Source organism: Loxodonta africana, chromosome X (genome assembly GCF_030014295.1).
Source record: "Loxodonta africana isolate mLoxAfr1 chromosome X, mLoxAfr1.hap2, whole genome shotgun sequence".
In the NCBI taxonomy this organism is placed as follows: Eukaryota; Metazoa; Chordata; class Mammalia; order Proboscidea; family Elephantidae; genus Loxodonta; species Loxodonta africana.
In genome coordinates, this window is record NC_087369.1 from 88,769,704 (window position 1) to 88,794,712 (window position 25,009).

A 25,009-nucleotide genomic window follows, 5' to 3' on the forward strand; every position below is an offset into this window, starting at 1 on the left:
TATCAGCATTTTCATGCACCAGGTTCCCAAGCCCTAATTCCCAAAGGGGGCCAGTGGGTTGCATTATGGGAGAGGGATTCCAAGCTTAGGGAAGCCAAATCTTCTACATGAGTGGTAAGCATAAAGTCCTTTTGCTCTGACATGGAGCCCTGGTGGTGCAGTGGTTAAGAGCGTGGCTGCTAAAGAAAAGGTTGGCAGTTTGAATCCACCATCCGCTCCTCGGAAACTCTTTGGGGCACTTCTCCTGTCTCCTGTTGGGTTGATATGAGTTGGAATCAACTTGATGTCAATGGGTTTAGCTCTGAGATAGGGGTATTGTGTGTCCTGCCAGCATTCATGAAACTGTGGCAGGCTAACTTCTTAACTTGGGAGTAGGGTAAAATCTCAGGCTCTTCACAGTTCTTGACACCCTGAAGTAAATAAACCAGTTTAATTTTGTTTAAACTAGGGTTTCTCAAAGTTAATTTTTCCGAAGTAATTCTGATCAATACACTGTAGAACAAACCCTGGGAAATGTTACAGCAGGCAATATGGAGAGAATACTAAATGGAAGGTAAGTGGACCAGTTAAAAGGCTACTGCATTAGTTCAAGTGAGAGAAGATGAGGGTCCTGGAATGGAAAGGGGGAGGGGGTGGCTACGGCAGATGTCATAAAAGAAGATGAAGATGACAAATAAGTGTCAGTGATGATATAAAACACAGGAAGACCAGGTTTGGGTAGGAGAAAATAGAAGTTTAATTTGGTACATAATGAATTTTTGGATCAGGAAGTCAGTCATCCACGTGAAGATGCATAGCAAGGATTTATACTTAGATCTTTCCTTTCATGTTTTGTACAATTATTATTGAATAAAACATGTTCAAATATATGAGTTAGACCAGGGCGCATGACCCAGTAAGCAAGGTAAACACAGGCTTACTTGTGCTTACTACTAATCTGCAGTGACATGAAATTGTTCACTACAGATCAGTAAGTAAGCCCATGCTTACTGGGTCATCTGCCACTGCCAGGGACTGTAAATTTGAAAACAGGCTTTGATTCTGTAGGAAGGGGCTATGGGGCTGGGATAGAGACAGATGTCAGCCACACCTAGAAGCAGAATCTTTGATGTGGTAGAAAAATGTGAAATTGTTCACTACAGATTAATAAGTAGGCACAAGTAAGCCCACGTTACCTTGCTTATTGGATAAGATGCCTCTGTTAGGCACATTTATACTCAAACACAAAATTGAATCTGTGTCCTTAACGTTTATATGCAAAGGGGAAAGAACTAGTAGAGAGGGTGAAGTTAAAAGTACAGGTGAGAGGGATCATGATTGACAGAGCAGATGGGCACAGGATCCAGGGCACAGGAAAAGAGTTTAGCTTTGAACAAGAATTTTTTCCATTAAGACAAGAAGCAAGGGGGTAAAGACAGGTACCTAGTTTTGTTAAGTACTTCAGAGTGACCACCAATATCGCATAATGGTGGCATAATGGTAGGATTCATGATGTGATTTTAAAAACTACTTGACAGGTACTACCCAATCTTCATACTCTAATAAGTTATCATTGACAGCTACATTTCATGGTTCACTCATGTTTAGCTTTTAGTTCACCAACTACTACAAATCTTACATAAGACCAGTCCTATTTAACTGTTTGTGGCCATTTAAAAAAATGCATCGCACTTTGTCCAGATTTTACCTATTCCTACTAACAGAATAAGCCAAAGATCTTACCATCTGAAATACATCAGAGCCTTCATCAAAATCCACCATAGCAAAAAATATCTTGTTGGTAAATGCACTGGAATATCGCCAGGAGTTTGCCAGGATCTGGAATTCTTCATCAGCTTGCCTGAAGGCAATCAGATTTGTGAAGACAGCATATATATATATATATATATATATATATATATATATATATATATATATATATATATAAAGCAAATTTTAAAAGCAATCTAGTTTAATCAGCAGTAAAATACATTCAAACAAGCAATAGCAAAGTTTTTTCGACAGAGGAAAAACAAATATTTTAAAAATGCCAACCCAAGTCAGGCTCTTCTGACAGGGTTAGGGTAAACCTTGGAAAACACTGTCATTGTTTTGGCATAAAAGAAACCTTAGCCCAAGTATTGGGGACTTCACCAGAAAGTAGTAATTACATGACTACTCTTCATACTTTGTGTCTGTTGCCCATCCTAAAGCTCTTTCAGTGATCACTGAAAAATCTGAATAACTGTCTCTATAACAATCTTTAATATACTAAATTACTTCCAAAAGTTCAACGAGAATATAGTATTCAATTTTAAAAATCTAAAGCACAGATGCAATTTACCCATTGCCGTCGAGTCAATTCCGATGCATAGGGACCCTATAAGACAGAGTAGAACTGCCCTATAGGGTTTCCAAGGAGCGGCTGGTGGATTCGAACTGCCAACCTTTTGGTTAGCAGCCGAGTTCTAACCATTGCACCACCAGGGCTCCAGAGGCTACTTAGTAAATAAAAATACAGTCAAATGCATTACTACAGTGAAAGATAAGAAGAGTCTAGGAAATTCAGATTAATTAAAACCCAAGTCATCTTTGACTTTTCCCTTATCTTCCATATGCTTTCAGTTTCCAAGGTGTGTAAACTCTTCATTTCTGATTGTCTTTTAACTCCATTCCTTCCTGCTTATTTCCACTGCTATCATCAAAAGTCATATTTTTAATATGTGACATTAAGATATTAAAATACTGACTCTATTCCCTCCCCCCTTCAATCCTTACACCATATAGATCAGTCATCCCAAATGACCACCTTCCTGAAACCCCTCTTCTCAGAAACCACTGTTGCTTTTCTATTACCTTCAGAATAAAGTCTCCAAGCTCTTTCACTGGTTATTAAAGTTTTTTTTAAATCATCTAGCTCCAAATAATGCATCTAGCTTTTATCTAGCCTTACCACTTATCAATCTCAAACAGGATCCCTTAACTCCAGAACCTTGTTTACTACTATCTCTGCACCTTTGCATACATCAATGCTTCTAACCAGAATAATCTTCTTCTAGCTAAATCTGATGCATCTTGTGTAGGCCTAGCACACGTTCTATCTCCTCCATTAGGCCAATCCTAACCACTCCTATTATATGTCCTTCCTGAAATTTTACAGTATTCGTTATGTATACAGTTCATTTGGTACTTAATCATAAATTGCTTTATATTGCCTGATAAATTTTCATGTGTATAACTCATTTCCCTAACCAGATGATAAGGGTAGGGCATTCCTCTTACATGTCTCATCTCAACAGCATCAAACATACTATATTATACACATTGCTGTTACTTAATTTTTTTTAATAATTTTTATTGTGCTTTAAGTGAAAGTTTACAAATCAAGTCAGTCTGTCACATATAAGCTTATATACACCTTACTCCATACTCCCACTTACTCTCCCCCTAATGAGTCAGCCCACTCCTTCCTTCCAGTCTCTCCTTTCATGTGTTACTTAATTTTTAATTGTTCAATGAGTTTAGGAAAAGCTGAGCTAATTTTAAATTTGGTCTTGTAGAAAGTAAGATACCAGTAAGGAGTCAGGTTAGTGCGAATTCCATTAATTTGCATTTAAGACAAAATTATTAAGGAGTTTATGCTTATTCCTTGACATTTTTATACTTTTTAATATATTTTATTATGTTTTAGGTGAAAGTGTACATAGCAAATTAGGCTCTCATTTAACAATTTTTATACAACTTGTTCCATGACATTGGTTTATTTTTTGCATGTGTCAACACCATCATTATTTCCATTCTTTTTGTTCTGTTTCCATTAATCTATCTTCCCCGGCCCTCCTTTGCTTCTCATCTTTGTTTTAGGGTAAATGTTGACCATTTGGTCTCATATGGTTGATTAACTTAAGGGAGGACAGTATTCATGGGTGATATTGTTTATTTTATAAGCCAATCTATTATTTTAATGAAAGGTGACCACTGGGAGTGGCTTCAGCTCAAAGGGTATCTTAGGACAGTAGTCTCAGGGGCTCCTCTAGTCTATCAGTCCAGTAAGTCTGGCCTTTTATAGGAATTTGATTTTTGTTTTACATTTTTCTCCCATTCTAACCAAGACCTTCTACTGCGTCCCTGGATAGAACGGTAGGTAGGAGTAGCTGGGCACCACCTAGCTCTTCTGGTCTCAGGCTAGAAGAGGCTGCGGTTCTCACAGGCCATTAGCCATTAGTCCTGTGGACTGGTTTCTTCCTTGAGTCTTTGGTTTCCTTCACTCTCCTTTGCCCCCAACAGGAAGAGATCCATAATTAAAAGCTCGCAAGCTTTTAAGACCCCAGATGCTACTCACCGATCTAGGTTGTAGAATATTATCTTTATGAACTATGTTATGCCAATTGACCTGGATGTCCCCCAACACTATGGTCCAGAGCCTTCAAACCCAATTACTCAGTCCCACAAGATGAATGGATATGTCTAGGAAGTTACCTTAAATGTGCCCCCTATGTGCTCTATTATATATGTGACTTCATCCATGGTGGCTATTGCCTTTCCTATCATCAAAAATAACAAATGTTTACTATCTAGAAAGTAGACATTTTCGTACACTCTTGATCACCAGTGAGTGAACTGAATGAATTGGGAGTAGTTCTAGATTTTAAGTTTATTCGTAGTTAATACAAATTATTCTTTTTCTTTCTTCTATTCACTTAAAAAAAAAAACTTTTGATTTATATTCAGCAGACACCCCCAAAAATAAACACTTTGGAACCAAAAACTTTAACTATCTCCCACCTCTAGGAAGAAAATCCTTTAAGAAAAGTTACCAAGGCTTAGGATTGCATAACATAATATTCTGAAAGAAGGCTACGTATTCTTTCACATGGTCCAGGCTGTCTGATTTTGGAGAGTCTCCAAGTTCTTACTAAATTAATTCTTTACAGGGAGGCTTTGTCATTCATTTAAAGTGAATTCTCAGATCATAAACAGATCATACATACTGATCTAAAAATATAAGTAAAAAAACACTTAAAAAGTAAAAGCTATTTTTTAATATCTGCTATTTTGAATTATTCATGATGTTTTTATTTAAAGACCAATATTCCTATGATCAATCAGAAACAGTAAAATGAAACCAATATACCATTGTTTCATGAAAGTTTAAGTGAGATTATTCTCCATCTTAAAGGTTACATTCACTATAAAATAATCTAGAAAAAGGAAAAAAATCAATAAATTCAAATTCACAAAAAAAGACCAGACTTAATGGTATGAGAGAGACTGGAGGAACCCCCCAAGACTATGGCCTGAAGACACCCTTCTGAACTGGAACTAAAGCCATTCCTGGGGACTACCTTTCAGCCAAACCATAGACAGGCCCATAAAATAAACAATTTAACACCTAAAAGGACTGTGCTTCTTAGAACAATCAGTTATAGGAGATCGAAAGAGTGACATTTGCCCAAAAGCATAGATGAGAAGGCAGGAAGAGATAGAATATCAGGATGAAAGGAAACAGGGAAACCTAGGATGGAAATGGGGTGAGTGCTGACACATTGTGGGGAATGAAACCAATGTTACAGAACACTTTATATACAAACTATTTAATGGGAATCTACTTTGCTCTGTAAACTTTCACCTATGCACAATAAACATTTTTTTAAAAATTAAAAAAGAAAAGATTTATAGCCTAGGAAACCCTATGAGGCAGTTCTATATAAGGTCGTATAGGATCACTATAAGTCATAATGGACTTTATAGCACAGAACAACAACAGCAACAACAAATACAGACAACCAAGAACTGATACAAAAAGAGAAATAGTATTATGTGTTACTACGGATATCCTAAGTAAGGTATGCATACTAATTATTCATGTACCCACCGAACTAATTTGGTTCTTTTGTGATTGAGAAGTGTTTAAGATTTTATGAGTTAATTTTAAAATGCAGTTGAAAGTTCATACTTGCATACGATACACTGTCTATGAAGTTGGAGAGCAGTGAACATGACAATAACGGAGTAGTTTCTTGGTGGGGCTTTAACAAGGCGACGGAACTTGTCTCCATTCATTCTTATTACAGGTCTTTTACTGGTCCATTCCATCAGCTGACTAACCTTTTCAGATAAAACCATCTAAAAAAACAAAGGCAGCATGCTGTTAATACACTCACTTGACATTTAAAGTTCCTTTTAAATAGGCAACTTACTTAAAAACAAGACTAACAAGCAGAGATACATAGAAAATGTAAGAGATCTAAACATGAACTTTGGTAGTTGGCCTGATAATACTGATTCTTAAAATTACATTCTTCCATAACGAGATTTAATCAGATATTATCCTTTTGATGCGAACTATTTTTTTTTATTATCTACTAATAAATCAAATCATAAAACCTTTCATTTGCCAAAGACTACAAAGAATGTTGAGTTAAACCAATAGGTTAATTTTACATAAGAGATTGCTATTCTTTATAAAAAAAAAAAAAGGATAACATATGATCCAGAAATTCCAGTCCTAGGTATATACACGATGGAATTGAAAGCAGGAACACAAACAGATACTTGTATACCAATGTTCGCTGCAGCACTATTCACAATTGGAAAAAAGGCAGACATAACCCAAGAGTCCAACAAGTACAGTATAATCCCACTTATATGAAATATCTAGAATAGGCAAATGTACAGAGACCAAAGTTTATTCGTGGTTACCAGTGATAGGAAGGGGGGTGGGGGGAGAGGGGGTCCTTGCTCGGAGGGCACTGAGCTTCTGTTACGGGTGATGGAAAAATTTGGAAAATGATAGTGGTGATGGTTGCACAACATGATGAACATAATTTTCACTGAATTATACATGTAGAAAACATCGAAATGGCAAAAGTTTTACTATTTATGTACTTACCAAGATTAAATAAAAATAGCTACAAAGAAACTAGAAGAGTTAGCAAACAGTGCAGTGGAGATCAGACAGCCACAGGTCAAAAAAAAAAACAAAGATGCTCTAAATTGATACAAAAATTAACTCAATATTAATCACATACTTAAATGTAAAATATAACACTATAAAACTTTGAGGAAAAAAAACATAAGAGAAAATCTTCAGGATTTAGGGGCAGACAAAGAGTTCTTAGACTTGACACCAAAAGCATAGTCCATAAAAGGAAAAATTTGATTGGACCTCGTCAAAATTAAAAACTTTTGCTCTGTGAAAGACCCTGTTAAGAGGATGAGAAGACAAGCCACAGAGTAGGAGAAAATATTTTTGAACCAAAAATGTGAAAAAGGACTACTACCTAGAATATAAAAACCCGCTGCTGTCGCATCGATTCTGACTCATAGCGACCCTGTAAGACAGAGTAGAACTGCCTCATAGAGTTTCCAAGGAGTGCCTGGTGGATTTGAACTGCTGACCTTTTGGTTAGCAGCCATACCTCTTAACCACTACGCCACCAGGGTTTCCAGAATATATAAAGACACCTTAAAATGCAACAGTAAAAAAGGCAAACAATTCAATTTTAAAAAGTGGGCAAAAGAAATGAAGAGCCATTTCACCAAAGGATCTACAGGTGGCAAATAAACACATGCAAAGATGTTCAACATCATTAGCCATTAGAGAAATATAAAATAAGACCATAAAAAGACAACACTACATACCTGTTAGTAAAATAAAATATTGTCACAATACCAAATGCTGACAAGAATGCAGAGAAACTGGATTTGTCATACATTGCTGGTAGCAGTGTAAATACAGTAGAGCCACTCTGGAAAACAGTTTGGTGGTGTCTTATTTATCTACTACTGCTAGTAACAGAAATACCAAACGTGGATGGCTTTAACAAACAGAAATTTATTTCTCTTACAGTCTAGGAGACCAGAAGTTTGGGGGCTTACGTGTTGCTGTGATGCTGGAAGCTATGCCACTAATATTCAAATACCAACAGTGTCGCCCAAGGTGGACAGGTTTCAGCTGAGCTTCCAGACTAAGGCAGACTAGGAAGAAGGACCCGGTAGTCTACTTCTGAAAAGAATCAGTCAGTGAAAACCTTAAGAATAGCAGAAGAACATTGTTTGATATAGTGTGGGAAGACGAGCCCTCAGGTGGGAAGGCACTCAAAATACAAGTGGAGAAGAGCTGCCTTCTCGGAGTCGACATTAATGATGCAGATGGAGCCAAGCTTTCAGGGCCTTCATTTGCTGATGTGGCATGACTCAAAATGAGAAGAAACAGCTTCAAACATTCATTAATAATCAGAACCTGGAAGGTATAAAGTATGAATCTAGGAAAATTGGAAACTGTCAAAAATGAAATGGAACACATTAAGATTGATGTCCTAGGCATCACTGAGCTGAAATGGACTGGTATTGGTCATTCTAAATCAGTCATATGGTCTACTATGCCAGGAATGACAAAGAGGAATGGCATTGCATTCATCATCAAAAAAGAACAATTCAAGGCTGTCGGTGATAGGATAATATCTATGTGTCGACAATGAAGACCAGTTAATATGACCATTACTCAAATTTACACACCAACCACTAATTCCAAAGATGAAGAAATTGAAGATTTTCACCAACTTCTGCAGCCTGAAATTGACCAAACATGCAATCAGGATGCATTGATAATTACTAGTAATTGAAATGTGGAAGTTGGAAACAAAGAAGGATGGGTAGTTGAAAAATATGACCTTCGTGATAGAAACGATGTCAGAGATCATATTATAGAATTTTGCAAGACCAATGACGTATTCACTGAAAATACCTTTTTACACCAACATAACCAGCGACTATACACATGGACCTCGCCAGATGGAATATACAGGAATCAAATCAACTACATCTGTGGAAAGAGATGATGGAAAACCTCAACATTATCAGTCAGAACAAAGCGAGGGGCCGACTGGAACAGATCAATTGCTCACATACAAGTTCAAGTTGAAACTGAAGAAAATCAGAACAAGTCCACTTGAGCCAAAGTACAACCTTGAGTATAACCTGCCTGAATTTAGAGACCATCTCAAGAATAGACTTGACGCACTGAACACAAATGACTGAAGACCAGATGAGTTGTGGAATGACATCAAGGACTTCATACATGAAGAAAACAAGAGGTCTTTAAAAAGACAGGAGAGAAAGAAAAGACCAAATGGATGTCAGAAGAGACTCTGAAACTTGCTCTTAAACATCGAGTAACTAAAACAAAAGAAAGAAATGCTGAAGTAAAAGAGCTGAGCAGATTTCAAAGAAGATTTCAAGATGACAAATTAAAGTATTATAATGACATATGCAAAGACCTGGAGATAGAAAACCAAAAGAGAAGACATGCTTGGCATTTCTCAAGCTGAAAGAACTGAAGAAAAAAGTCAAGCCTCGAGTTGCAATAGTGAAGGAATTCTACAGGGAAAATATTAAATGATGCAGGAAGCATCAAAAGAAGATAGAAGGAATGCACAGACACTATACCAAAAAGAATTGGTTGATGTTCAAACATTTCATGAGGTAGCATGTGATCAGAAACTGATGGTATGGAAAGAAGAAGTTCAAGTTGCATTGGTGAAAACAAGGCTCCAGGAATTGACAGAATACCAACTGAGATATTTCAACAAATGGATGCAGTGCTGGAAGTGCTCACTCACCTATGACAAGAAACTTGGAAGATAGCTACCTGGCCAACCAATTGGAAGAGATCCATATTTATGCTTATTCCCAAGAAAGGTAATACAACCAGATGCATAAATTATTGAACAATATTATTAATATCACACACAAGTAAAATTTTGCTGAAGATCATTCAAAAGAGGCTGCAGCAATATGTCAACAGGGAACTGCCAGAAATTCAAGCCAGATTCAGAAGGGTGTGTGAAATCAGGATATCATTGCTGATGGCAGATGGATCCTGGGTGAAAGCAGAGAATACCAGAAAGATGTTTACCTGTGTTTTATTGACTATGCAAAGGCATTCGACTGTGTGGATCATAACAAATAATGAGTAACACTGCGAAGAATGGGAATTCCAGAACACTTCATTGTGCTCATGAGGAACCTGTACTTAGACCAAGGGGCAGTTGTTGGAAGAGAACAAGAGGATACTACGTGGTTTAAAGTCGGGAAAGGTGTGCATCTGGGTTGTATCCCTTCACCGTACCTATTCAATCTGTATGCTGAGGAAATAATCTGAGAAGCTGGACTATATGAAGAACGGGGCTTCAGGATTGGAGAAAGACTCATTAACAACCTGCCTTATGCAGATGACACAACCTCACCTGCTGAAAGTGAAGAGGACTTGAAGCACTTATTGATAAAGATCAAAGACCACAGCCTTCAGTATGCGTTACACCTCAACATAAACAAAACAAAAAATCCTCACAACTGGACCAATAAGCAACACCATGATAAACAGAGAAAGACTGAAGTTGTCAAGGACTTCATTTTACTTGGACCAACAATCAAAACCCATGGAAGCAGCAGTCAAGAAGTCAAAAGACACGCTGCATTGGGCAAATCTGCTGCAAAATATCTCTTTAAAGTGTTGAAAAGCAAAGATGTTACCTTGAAGAATAAGGTGCGCCTGACTCAAGCCATTGTGTTTTCAATTGCCTCATATGCGTGCAAAAACTGGACGATGAATAAGGAAGACCGAAGAAGAATTAACACCTTTGAATTGTGGTGCTGGAGAAAAAATATTGAATATACTATGGACTACCAAAAGAATGAAAAAACCTGTCTTGGAAGAAGTACAACCATGATGCTTCTAGAAGTGAGGATGGCAAGACTTCATCTCACATACTCTGGACATGTTGTCAGGAGGGATCAATCCCTGGAGAAGGACATCATGCTTGGTAAAGCAGAGCGTCAGCGAAAAAGAGAGAGACCCTCAACGAGATGGACTGACACAGTGGCTGCAACAATGGGCTCAAGGAGAACAATTGTGAGGATGGTGCAGGACCTTGCAGTGTTTTATTCTAATGTTGCACAGGGTTGCTGAGTCAGAATCGACTCGAAGGCACCTAACAAGAACAACATCTCTATTCAACCACAGAAATGTATGATCATTCCAACAAAACATACATGTACTTTGCATTATTTATAAATACGCAGGGTTTTTTTTTTAAACAAAAAGTCTTGAAAACACTTTTTCCAAGAAGGCCTATCTAAAAAATTTATGATATTATTCTTCCTGTTTATTAATGGACTAAAAAGACCAGATTCCCAAGGTTTCCATACCCAAACATTTTATCAAGTAGAAGAAATTATTTCAAAGAACTACACATTCCTTTTAAAGTTTTTATAAAATGGCATTATCACCTCAAAAGATTCTGCTTAATGTAGAGTCACTTAGGTTACTTCCTGAATTCATTTTCTTTAAAATGAACTGAAGACAGATTACAGCAAGAGATAAACTAGTTTTAAACTTTTACAATAAAATTACGTGAACATAGCCTGGCACATGAGAATTAGAAGTCAAAATCCTTATTTTCAATGATCTTTCAATATTTTAAAGTAAGCCTATGCCAAATTGGTTTTAGAGAGAAAGTAGTAGAAATACAAATAGAAATACTATTTGAAATGCCTAGTATGTCAGGCAGCTACTTCTCTCTTCCTAGAGTATATAATTTAGTTTAACTCTCAGAACAACACTATTGCCTTTAACTGTTGAGTAAGCAGAATCAAGAACGTTAAGTAATTTGCCCAAAGTCCCACAGTTAGTAAGACACAGAGCTGGGACTCAAACAATCCATGCTCTTTCTAAACTAGGGGTAATAAACAGTGACACTATTGATATTTTGGGCCAGATAATTCTTTGTTATGGGGAGCTGTCCTGTGAATTGTTAGATGTTGAGCAGTAACCCTGGATTCTATCTACTAGACACAAGTAGCATCCCTGTCCCTAGCTGTGACCAACAAAAATGTCTGCAGACATTGGCAAAGGCCCCTGGGGGCAAAATGCCCCCACTTGAGAATGCTGCTGTAAACCGAAGAGAATTTTCACAGTATGATTTAGGTTTTTATAATTGTATCATGTATTTTAAAATCTTTTTTTGTTTATCATTACTGATCAGGATACAACGTGAAAGACTCAGGAGTAAATAAACCAAAACTTCCCACAGCAACTCTTAGCATAATGGATGATAAATTTTCCAGACCCGTCTTTCTCAAACTATGGTATAAAGTAAACCGTTAAAAATGCAGACTTCCAGGTATCATTGCCAAATAAATCTGATTCAATAGGTCTAGGGGTAGTGCCCAGGAATATGGATTTTAACACGTAACCCCAAGTGACACTTCATATACACAAAAGTTTGAGAACTAGTGTTCTATATTTATGTGACCTTTTTTTAATTGAGGAAAAAATGTATAAAAAAATTTGCCATTTCAACCATTTTTAAGTGTACAATTCAGTGGCATTAATAATGTTCACAATGTTGTCCAATTATTACCACTATTTACAAAACTTCATCACCCCAAGAACTCTGTACCTATTAAAGAATAACTCCCCATTTCCTCCTCCAGCTAGCCAATTTAATTTCTGTCTCCATGCATTTGCCAATTCTAGATATATAAGTGGGATCACATACTATTTGTCATTTTGTGTCTGGCTTGTTTCACTTAGCAGAATGTTTTCAAGGTTCATTCACAAGGTAGCATGTATCAACTCCATTTCTCTTTATGGCTGGATAATATTCCATTGCATATATATACATTTTGTTTATCCATTCATTTGTTGAAGGATTCTGGAGCTGTTTCTACCTTTTGGCTATTATGAACAGTGCTGCAATGAACATTGGTGTACAGGTTTCCGTTTGAGTCTGTGTTTACAATTCTATTGTGTATATACCTAGGAGTGGAATTGCTGGGTCTTATGGTAATTCTAGGAAACCCTGGTGGTGCAGTAGCTAAGAGCTATTGCTGCTAACCAAAATGTCGGCAGTTCGAATCCACCAGGTGCTCCTTGGAAACCCTATGGGACAGTTCTACCCTGTCCTATATGGTTGCTATGAGTTGGAATCGACTGCACGGCAATGGGTTTTTTGGTTTTTTAAAAATAATTCTATGTAGACCTTTTGGAGGAACCACCAAATTGTTTTCCACAGCAGCTGTACTATCTTACATTCCCACCAGCAATGCATAAGGGTTTCAATTTCTCCACAACATCACCAACACCTGTTATTTTCCTTCCTTAAAAGCCATCCTAATCTGTGTGAAGTGGTATCTCTTTGGGGTTTTGATTTGTAATACTCTAACAACTAATGAAGGAGCCCTAGTAGCGCAGTGGTTAAGTGCTCATCTGCTAACCAAAAGGTGGGCAGTTTGAACCCACCAGCCACTCGCAGCATAAAGATGTAGCAGTGTGCCTTGGAAACCTTATGGGGCAGTTCTACTCTGTCCTATAGGGTCACTATGAGTCAGAATTGACTAGATGGCAACGGATTTGGTTTGGTTAATGACTAATGAGGAGTCCCTGGGCAGTGCAAATAATTAAACTCTCAACTACTAGCCCAAAAGGTTGGTGGTTCAAATCTGGCTTTAGGTACCTTGGAATAAAGTCCTGACAATCTGCTTCAAAAAAATCACAGCCTTGAAAACCCAATGAAGCACAGTTGTATTGTGCAACACATGAGTCAGTATCAACCCCATGGGATCTGGTTTGGTTTTAGGTTTTTTTGGTTAATGACTAATGCCGTTGAGCATGTTTTCATGTGCTTATTGGCTATTTGTGTATCCTCTTTGGAGAAATGTCTCAAGCCCTTCACCTTTTTTTTTTTTAAAAAACAGGATTAAACAATAATGAAATTTATTGAATCCCATGACAAGAAATCCACAAATTAGGCAGCTATGGAAACAATGTAACTAGGGCTTCAGTTCCATTTTTCATCAACTCCCTTGGCTCAGGCATTTTCCCTGTGTGTTGGTTTTATCCTGAAACAGGCCCACCTCATGATTCCAATATATTCTCAACCTCAAGACAAAATAACAACCAAAGGGGAAAGTTTCCTTTGCTAATTTTTTTAACAGATTTTGTTTTTAATTTTTTTTATTGTAATTTAGATGAAGATTTTACCAAGCAAACTAGTTTCTGATTAAACAATTAATACACACATTGTTTTGTGACATTGGTTGCCAACCCCATGACATGTCAACAATCTCCCCTTCTAAACTCTGGGTTCCCCATTACCAGCTTTCCTGTCCCCCTTCTGCCTTTTCGTACTTGCCCCTGGGCTGGTGTGTCCATTTAGACTTGTCTTGTTTTATGGGCCTGTCTAATCTTTGGCTGAAGGGTAAACCTCAAAAGTGACTTCATTACTGAGCTATAAGAGTGCATGGGGGGCCATATTTTCAGGGTTTCTCCAGTCTCTATCAGAACAGTAAGTCTAGTCTTTTTTTGTGTGTGTTAGAATTTTGTTCTACATTTTTCTCCAGCTCTGACTAGGACCCTTTATTGTGATCCCTGTCAGAGCAGTGGGTGGTGGTAGCCGGGCACCATCTAATTGTGCTGGACTCAGTCTGGTGGAGGCTGTGGTAGTTGTGGTCCATTAGTCCTTGGGACTAATGTCTCTCTTGTGTCTTTGGTTTTCTTCATTCTCCCTTGCTCCAGACGGGGTGAGACCAGTGGAGTATCTGAGATGGCCACTCACAAGCTTTTAAGACCCCAGACGCTACTCACCAAAATAGAACGTAGAACATTTTCTTTATAAACTACATTATGCCAATTGAGCTAGATGTTCCCCGAGAACATGATCCCCAGAGCCCTCAGCTCAGTAATTTGGTCCCTCAGGAATTTGGATGTATCTATGGAGCTTCCATAACCTTGCCTTGGACAAGGAGTGCTGGCTTCCTCCGTATTGTGTACTGTCTTACCCTTAAACGAAGTTATCACTTATCTACCGTTTATTTAGTATTTTTGCCTCCCTCCCCTTCTTCCCCCTGGGAACCATCAAAAATTGTTTCTCTTTGTGTGTAAACCTTATCATGAGTTTTATAGTAGTGGTCTCATACAATATTTGTCCTTTTGTGATTGGCTTATTTCACTCAGTGTAGTGCCCTCCAGATTAACCAATGTTGTGAGAAGCTTCCCAGATTCGTCACTGTTCTTTATCTTGCGTAGTATTCCATTGTGTGTATGTACCATAGTTTATTTATCCATTCATCTGTTTATGGGCATCTAGGTTGTTTCCATCCTTTTTGCTATTGTGAACAATGCTGCAATGAACATGGGTGTGCATGTGTCTATTCATGTGGCAGCTCTTACTTCTCTAGGATATGTTCCAAGGAGTGGGATTGCTGGATCATATGGAATTTCTATATCTAGTTGTTTAAGGAAGTGCCATATCGTTTTCCAAAATGGTTGTACCATCTTGCATTCCCACCAGCGCATAACAGTTACAATCTCCCGCAGCCTCTTCAACATTTGTTATTTTCTGTTTTTTGATTCATGCCAGCGAAGTCAGGGTGAGATAGTATCTCATTTTAGTTTTGATTTGCATTTCTCTAATGACTAGTGATTTCATGCATTTCCTCATGTATCTGTTAGCTGCTTGAATGCCTTCTTTGGTGAAGTGTCTGTTCATATCCTTTGCCCATTTTTTAATTGGATTGTCTTTTTGTCGTAGAGGTGTTGAATTTTCCTGTAGATTTTAGTTAGACATTAGACCTTTGTCAGATCTGTCATAGTCAAAATTTTTCTCCCAGTCTGTAGGTTCTCTTTTTACTCTTTTGGTGAAGTCTTCTGATGACTATAAGTGTTTAATTTTAAAAGAAGATCCCAGTTATCTAGCTTATCTTCTGGTATTTATGTAATGTTAGTTATGGCTTGTATCCTGTTAACGTAGTGCATTAGGGCCTCTAGAGGTGACCCTATTTTTTCTTCTACGATCTTTATAGTTTTGTTTTTTTATTTAGGTCTTTGATCCATTTTGAATTAGTTTTTATGTATGTTGTGAGGTATGGGTTCTGTTTCATTTTTTTTTTTTGCAGATGGACATCTAGTTTTGCCAGCACCATTTGTTAAAAAGACTGTCCTTTCCCCGTTTGATGGACTTTGGGCCTTTGTCCAAGGTCAGGTGACCGCAGGTCAGTGGATTTACATCTGGGTTCTTGATTCTGTTCCATTGGTCAATGTGTTTGTCATTGTACCAGTACCAGGCTGTTTTGACTACTGTAGCTGTATAGTAGGTTCTGAGGTCACATAGCAGGAGTCCTCCTACTTTATTCTTCTTCAATAGTGCTTTACTCATCCAGGACCTCTTCCCTTTCCATATAAAGTTAATGATTAGTTTTTCCATCTCTTTAAAGAAGGCTGTTGGTATTTAGACTGGGATTGCATTGTATTTGTAGACTGCTTTACGAAGAATTGACATTTTCACAATGTTAAGTCTACCTATCCATGAGCATGGTATGGTTTTCCATTTATGTAGGTCTCTTTTGGTTTCTTGCAGTAGTGTTTTGTAGTCTTCCTTGCATAGGTCTTTTACATCCTGGTTAGACTTGTTCTTAAGCATTTTATTTTTTTACGGGCCCTCTGCCCATTTCTTAATTAAGTTGCTTGTCCTTTTGTTTTTGAGTTATTTGTTCTTTATATATTCTGGCTAGTTGGCTGGCTGGACAGATGGCTGCCACTGAGTCAACTCCAACTAACTCATGGGGACCCTACGTACAACAGAATGTCCAATCCTGCATCACCCTCACAATCGCTGACAATTTTACGTGGCATCATTGCAGCTATTGTGACAATCCATCTCACCAAGCCTCTCCCTCACCCTCACCGGCCCTCTACTTCACCAAACAGGATGTCCTCCTCTAGTAACTGATTCCTCCTGATGACGTATCAAAACCACGTGAGTAGGACAATGTTCTGTTGTGATCCATAAGATTTTCGTGGGCTACTTTTTGGAAGTAGATTGCCATGCCTTTCTTCCTAGTCTGTCTTAATCTGGAAGCTCCACCACAGGTGACACTGATGGCATTTGAAATACTGGTGGCATAGCTTCCAGCATCACAGCAACATGTGAGCCACCATAGTGTAACAAACTGATGGATGGTAAACTCTTATCAGAAATATGGTTATTAAATATTTATTCCCATTCTATTGTTACGTTTTCACTTTCTTAATAAAATTTTTTGATGCACAAAAGTTCTGAATTTTGATGAAATCTAATTTATCTTCTTTTCTGCTCATGCTTTTGGCATCACATCTATGAACCCACTGCCAAAAGAAGGTCCTGAAACTTTACCTCTGTTTTCTTCTAAGAGTTTTATGGTTTTACTTCATATAAGGTCACTGATTCATTTTAAGTTAATTTTCTTATATGGTGTGAGTAAGGGTCCAACTTCATTCTTTTGTATGTGGAGATCTAGTTGTTCCAGCGCCACTTTATGAAAAGACTATTCTTTCCCCCATTGGATGGACCTAGCACCTTTGTCAGAAATTGACTGATTATAGATGTTGAGGTTTATTTCTGGACTGTGGATTCTATTCCATTGGTCTATATGCCTATCCTTGTTTGTACCCGTACCACCTGTTTTGATTTTTGTTGCTTTATAGTACATTTTGAAACTTCCAGTAAATTTTTCATTTCTGGTATTGTATTTTTCCCCTTGACTATTTCTGTTATTGCTTGGTTACTTTTTATAATTTTTCTCTCTATTGATATTCTCATTTTGTTCATGCATGGTTTTCTTGATTTTCTTTCATTCTTTGTGCAGGTTTTCCTTCAGTACCTTGAACATATTATTTACTGCTATTTTGGAGCCCTAGTGGTGCAGTGCTTAAGAGCTTGTCTGCAAACCAAAAGGCTGGCAGATCAAATCCATGAGCCGCTCCTCAGAAACCCTATGGGGGTGTCCTATAGGATTGCTATGAGTCAGAATCGACTTGACAAGAATGGGTTTGGTTTTTGGTTTTAATTTAACATCATTATCTATAAATTGCATTATCTGAGCTTCCACAGGAACAATTTCTGTCAGTTTACTTTGTTCTTTTGAATGGGCCATACTTTCCTGTTTCTCTGCATGCCTTGTGATATTTTGTTGAAACCTAGACCTTTGAATATCATAATGTGGTGATTATGGAAATTAGACTACTTACTTCCCTAGGGTTTGCTATTTATTTTTATTGCTGAAGGCTGTAGTAGTCTGTTTGTTTAGTGACTTCCTCTATTTTTGTAAAGACTACATTCCACGTCATGTGTGGGCACTGAAGTCTCTTTTCCTTAGCTTGTGTTCACCTTGTGTTTTGACAGAGATTTCTTTTAATGCCAAGTGTTGGTGGGAAATTAAACCTCTTCCAGTCTTGCAGATTGGCTCTGTCCTGTGGCACTCCTTCAACACTTAGCCAGGGTTCCCCTGAGCCTAGGGATCACCCCGAAGTGAAAGCATATGGTCTTCTCAGGTATTTTATGTGCATACGTCTTGCCCTGGACGCACGTGTGGCTTTCTAAATTCCTCTGTGGCTTACACAAGTTTTTTTTTTAATATTTGATTTTTTGTGTGTGTGAAAGCTTACACAGCAAATTAGCTTCCCATTTAACAATTACTATACATATTGTTCAGTGACATTGGTTACATTTTTCAAAATGTGTCAGTATTCTCATTGTTTCCATTTTGGTTAGTCTGTTTCCATTAATCTAGCTTCTCTGCCCCCCCCCCCTTACCTTCTCATCTTTGCTTTAGGGTAAATGTTGACCATTTGGTCTCATATAGATGATTGTTTAAAGGAGCATGGTACTCATGGGTGATATGGTTTATTTTATGAGCCAACCCGTCATTTAGCTGAAAGGTGACCTCTGGGAATGGCTTCAATTCCAAGTTTAAAGAGTATCTCAGGGCGATAGTCTCAGGGGTTCCTCAAGTCTCAACCAGTCCAATAAGTCTGGACATTTTTTTAAATTGTGCTTTAACTGACAGTTTACAAATCAAGTCAGTCTCTCATACAAAAACTTATACACACCTTGCTATGTACTCCTCGCTGCTCTCCCCGAGACAGCAGACTCTTCCTCTCCATCCTGTATTCCCCATGTCCATTCAACCAGCTCCTGTACCCCTCTGCCTTCTCATTTTGCCTCCAGACAGGAGCTGCCCACATAGTCTCATGTGTCTACTTGAGCCAAGATGTTCACTCCTCACCAGTATCATTTTCTGTCTTAAAGTCCAGTCCAATCCCTGTTTGAAGAGTTGGCTTCAGGGATGGTTCCAATCTTGGGCTAACAGAGGGTCTCGGGACCATGAGTTCTGGGGTCCCTCTAGTCTCAGTCAGACCACTACGTCTGGTCTTTTTACTAGAATTTGAGGTCTGCATCCCACTGTTCTCCTGCTCCATCAGGGATACTCTGTTGTGTACCCTGTCAGGGCAGTCATCAGTGGTAGCCAGGCACCATCTAGTTCTTCTGGTATCGGACCAATGAAGTCTCTAGTTTATGTGGCCCTTTCTGTCTCTTGGCTTCCTATTTGCCTTGTGTCTTTGGTGTTCTTCATTCTCCTTTGCTCCAGGTGGGTTGAGACCAACGGATGCATCTTAGATGACCACTTGCTAGCGTTTAAGACCCCAGATGCCACTCACCAAAGTGGGATGCAGAACATTTTCTTAACACCTTCTGTTATGCCAAGTGTTCTGACCTAGGTGTTAAGTTTGGACATTTTTAGGAATTTGCATTTTGTTCTATATTTTTCTCCCATTCTATCCAGGACCATCTATTGTGTCCCTGGTCAGAATGGTGGGTAGTGGTAGCCAGGCACCATTTAATTCTTCTAGTCTCAGGACAGATGAGACCGTGGATTGTGTGGGCTATTAGTGCCAAGGAATAGTTTTTTCTTCGAGTCTTTGGTTTCCTTCTTTCTCTTTTGCGCCAGACGAGTACAGACCCATAGTTGTATCTTAGATGGCTGCTTGCAAGCTTTTAAGACCCCAGGTGCTACTCACCAAACTAGGATGTAGAACATTATCTTTATGAACTATGTCATGCCAGTTGACCAAGTTGTCCCACAAGACTATGGTCCTAAGCCTTCAAACCCAGTAAACCAATCATGCAAGGTGTTTGGTTATACCTAGGAAGTATCCATATGTAACTGTGCCCCTATGTGCTTTATCATATATATGAATATATACGTAGCACATACCAACATGTATACACATATACCTACAGATACGCCTATATATGCACAACCATATACTCACATGGGCCTTCTTACACATACCCATGCATCCATATCTACCTATGTTCAGGTAGTCTCCAACTTAGAACACATTCGAGTTACAATGAACTGTACTTACGACCATCTGCTGTTTCCTTTATACATCTTATCATTAATAATATGTACTACATACAAAAAAAATTTTTTTAACTACATACAATGGTGCAGTGCATAACTTGCTGATGTTATCATTCCCAGTGCTCACTCGCAGATGTTCCTTTTTCCAATTTACTGTTCAAAACACTGTCGTATAGATTTAGTTTTCTAAACTCAATCAGGGGCTTCAGTTGCTTGAAAACATGCACCCAAATGGTGATTGCTTTCCTCAAGTCGAAAGATTCAGGTAGCTGCAGGATATTACTGTGAAATACATGAAGAAAAAGAAAAAGACCATACAGGCAACTCTCACTAATTTTCTGACTAGGAACACCATCCCTATTCCCAGGAATAATCCAGATGATCCAGAAACTTCCACAAGTAGAGTTATTACTGTAACTGGCAAAATGCCAACATCATCCAACTAAACTTCAACATTGGATTAAATTTTTATTTTTTGTGTATTTTTTCATGAATGTATAGGGTTGTTTTGACTCAGAATCAACTCAGTAACAATGGGTTTGGGTTTTTTTGGTATGTGTGCAAAGGCATTCGACTATGTGGATCATAACAATTTATGCATAACATTGCGAAGAATGGGAATTTCAGAACACTTAATTGTGCTCATGAGGAACCTGTACATAGATCAAGAGACAGTCATTCAAACAGAACCAGGGCATACCGCGTGGTTTAAAGTCAGGAGAGGTGTGCATCAGGGTTGTATCCTTTCACCATACTAATTTAATCTGTATGCTGAGCAAATAATTCAAGAAGATGTACTATAAGAAGATTGGGACAGCAGCATAGGAGGAAAGCTCATTAACAACCTGCAATATGCAGATGACGCAACCTTGCTTGCTGAAAATGAAGAGAACTTGAAGCATTTACTGATGAAGATCAAAGAGACTACAGCATCCAGTATGGATTATACCTCAACAAAAAACAAAAATCGTCAAAACTGGACCAATAAGTGATATCATGATAAATGGAGAAAGGAATGAAGTTGTCAAGGGCTTCATTTTACTTGGATCCACAATTAACAACCATGCAATCGGCAGTCAAGAAATCAAGAGAGGGATTGCACTGGGTAAATCTGCTATAAAAGACGTCTTTAAAGTGTTAAAAAGTAAAGATGTCACCTACAAGAATAGAATGCATCTGACCCAAACCATGGTGTTTTAATTGCCTCGTATGCATGCCAAAGCTAGGCAATGAATAAGACTGAAGAAGAATTGATACTTTTGAATTATGGCGTTGGCGAAGAATACAGAATATACCATGGACTGCAAAAGAATGAACAAATCTGTCTTCAAAGAAACACAGCCAGAATGCTCCTTAGAAGCAAGGATGGTGAGACTACATCTCATATGCTTTGGACATGTTATCAGGAGGGATAAGTCCCTAGAGAAGGACATCACGCCTGGTAAAAAGTTGAGGGTCAGCAAAAAAGAGGAAGACCCTCAACAAGATAGTTTGATACGGTGGCCACAACAATGGGCTTGTCTTAGTTATCTAGCGATGCTATAAGAGAAACACCACAAGTGGATTGCTTTAACAAAGAGAAATTCATTGCCTCACAGTCTAGTAGGCTAGAAGTCCAAATTCAGGGTGTCAGCTCCAAGAGAAGGTTTTCTCTTTCAGCTCTGGAGGAAGGTCCTTGTCATCAATCTTCCCCTGGATTAGGAGCTTCTCCGTGCAGGAACCCCAGGTCCAAAGGATGCGCTTTGCTCCTGGCACTGCTTTCTTGGTGTTATGAGCTACCCAACTCTTCGCTTGCTTCCCTTTCATCTCTTTTAAGATAAAAGGTAGTGCAGGTCACACTCCAGGGAAACTCCCTTTACACTGGATCAGGGGTATGACCTGAGTGAGTTTTACATCCCACCCTAATCCTCTTTAACCACAGGCAGAGATTATGATTTACAACATACAGGAAAATCACAAAATGGAGGACAACCACACAATAATGGGAATCGTGGCCTAACCAAGTTAATACATATTTTGGGGGGACACAATCCAATCCATGACATTTCACCCTTTGGTCCCCCAAAATTCATGTCCTTGCCACATGTAAAACATATTCACCCCATCATATCATAGCAAAAGTCTTAAACCAACTCCAAGTCCAAAATCCAAAAGTTCCTCTTCATGTATGAAATCTAGTATACAAGTTATTTGCTTCCAAAGTACAATGGCAGAACAGGCACAAGCTAGACATTTCCATTAGAAATAGGAGAAACTGGAGAGAAAGAGCGCATAACAGGCACCAAGCAAATCACAGAACACATTACATTAGCCATCAAGGCTTTGAAAATAATCCTCTCTTCTCTGAGACCATTTACACAATAGCCCTGCCCTCCAGACTCTAGGTATTGACCACACTCTCCGGATTCTGTGGTGGCCCCTCAGTCCTGGGCTTCAGCTCCACCTTCCAGGCTCACTGCGATGGCAACTCTGCTTCTTGGGCTTTAGGCACACCATTCTTCTAGACCATCTGAGTTGTGGCTCCACTCTTAGAAACACCAGAGGCTATGGCTCCACCCTTTGAAACCCTAGAGGTCATGGCCATACTTTTTGAGACTGAGGTAGCTCAGCTTCCTGCATTCCTTGGCCTCTTGGCCCTCAGGCCTCACGCCCGCATCTGCCCTGCTGGGTTAAGAGTTCCAAAGCTCACTAGCTTCATCGGTAAGTGCCTGCAGGCACCCCACTCTGCCAGAAAGCCTCCTGCGCACAGCCACTCAGCTCCTCTCGCTCCGTGGGTCAGCTCCAGCACTGTCTGGCACTGGTCTCCTGGTTCTGCTGCTGCCGATTTGCTGGTACTGCCAGTCCTCTGCTGGTGTTTCTCACCATCTGCTCCTTCTCTGGTGTTAACAGTTTTCCTCACTTCCTTCTGAGTCTTCTATCCATTCACAGTTTCAAAACTGCTTCCACATTTCAGGTATCTGTTAGAGCAGCACCCCACTCTCTTGGTACCAAATACTGTCTTAGTAATCTAGTGCTGGTATAACAGAAATACCACAAGTGGATAGCTTTAACAAAGGGAAGTTTATTCTCTCACAGTCTAGAAGGCTAGAAGTCCAAATTCGGGGCATCAGCTCCAGGAGAAGGCTTTCTCTGTCGGCTCTGAAAGAAGGTCTTTGTCATCAATCTTCCCTGGACTAGGAGCTTCTCTGTCCAAGAACCCCAGGTCCAAAGAATGTGCTCTGCTCCTGACACTGCTTTTTTGGTGGTACGAGGTCCCCAACTCTCTGCTTGCCTCCCTTTCACCTCTTTTAAGATAAAAGGTCATGCAGGCCATACACTTCAGGGCAACTCCCTTTACATTGGATCAGGGACGTGACCTGAGAAAGGATGTTACGTCCCACTCTAATCCTCTTTAAACACAGGCAGAGATTATGATTTATAACATATAGGAAAATCACAAAATGGAGGACAACCACACAATACTGGGAATCATGGCCTAACCAAGCTAACACATATTTTTGGGGGACACAATTCAATCCATGACAGGGTTCAAGCATAACAACTATTGTGACGATGGCTCAAGACCGGGCAGTGTTTCGTTCTGTTGTGCATAGGGTTGCTATGAGTCAGGACCAAGTGGGTGGCACCTAACAACAACAACATGTATGTATGAAAATATATCTGCAAGTTTATATGTAATGTTTCCAACCCCCAAAGACAAATGAAGATTGGATTTATAAGGATATTGATAATAAAAGGCAATATTAATGAACACTAAAAAAAAAACAACAAAGTATTCGACTTAAATGTCACAACGACTTACAACAGAGTCGTTGGAACAGAAAGGTCCTAAGTCAGGGACTACCTGTAACCATACACATATTTTTTGGTTATTACTGTTGTTGCAAAATTGTATATGTTATAGCATTTATACACAGGTGCTTTTGAATGCTGTAATTTACCAAGGACCCTCTTTCTCTGGCTTTCCTTCCAGTCTTTAGGCAACTGCTTCGATCGCACTCTTTATCCCCAGGACAGCTACAGGTAGTTACAGATTTTGGACATTGCCTGCCACTTTTCTGCCATGTGAGAGCTCTGTGATAGGCCAAGATGACTGCCTTGCATTAATCCTTCAGGGAGCCCCCATATAAGTAAGAACAGATACACACAATAATTTGAGAATGAAGTCTGTTCTGCTCCCTCTGGAGCCAGAGACTAAGGTCTCTCTCTGGGAATGTGGGCTACCGCTATATAGCTAGCACTGCTATAACAGAAATACCACAAGTGGATGGCTTCAACAAACAGAAATTTTTCTCTCACAGTCTAGGAGACTAGAAGTCTAAATTCAGGGTGTCGGCTCCTGGAAAAGGCTTTCTCTGTCGGCTCTGGGGAAAGGTCCTTGTCATCAGTCTTTCCCTGGTCTAGGAGCTTCTCAGTGCAGGGCCCCAGGTCCAAAGGACATGCCCTTCTCCTGGCTCTTCTTTCTTAGCAGTATGAGATCCCTCTTCTCTCCGCTTGCTTCTCTCTTTTATATCTCAAAAGAGATTGACTCAAAATATAACCTAATCCTGTAGATGGAATGTATATTAATGACACTGCTTCATTAATATAACTGCCTATAATTCTACTTCATTAACATCAACATCATACAGGTTAGGATTTATAAAACATAGGATAATTATGTTAGATCACAAAATGGTGGACAACTACACAATACTGGGAATCATGGCCCAGCCAAGTTGACACACACTTTTGGGGAACACGATTCAATCCACAACAACAGCCAAGGAAGAAGTGGTAC

The 25,009-nt window shown here is 39.0% G+C and overlaps 1 protein-coding gene across 2 annotated transcripts in view; it reads right to left on the reverse strand.

Moving 5' to 3' along the window:
- MAGT1 (magnesium transporter 1) overlaps positions 1-25,009 on the reverse strand; it is a 70,039-nt gene that overhangs the window by 23,618 nt on the left and 21,412 nt on the right. For both annotated transcript variants that reach the window (XM_010592705.3, XM_064278576.1), the window contains exons 2-3: positions 5,936-6,105; positions 1,723-1,840 (exon numbers count right to left, since the gene is read on the reverse strand). In XM_010592705.3, the coding sequence (XP_010591007.1) occupies positions 1,723-1,840; positions 5,936-6,105 (288 nt within the window). The remainder of the gene's footprint in view (positions 1-1,722; positions 1,841-5,935; positions 6,106-25,009) is intronic.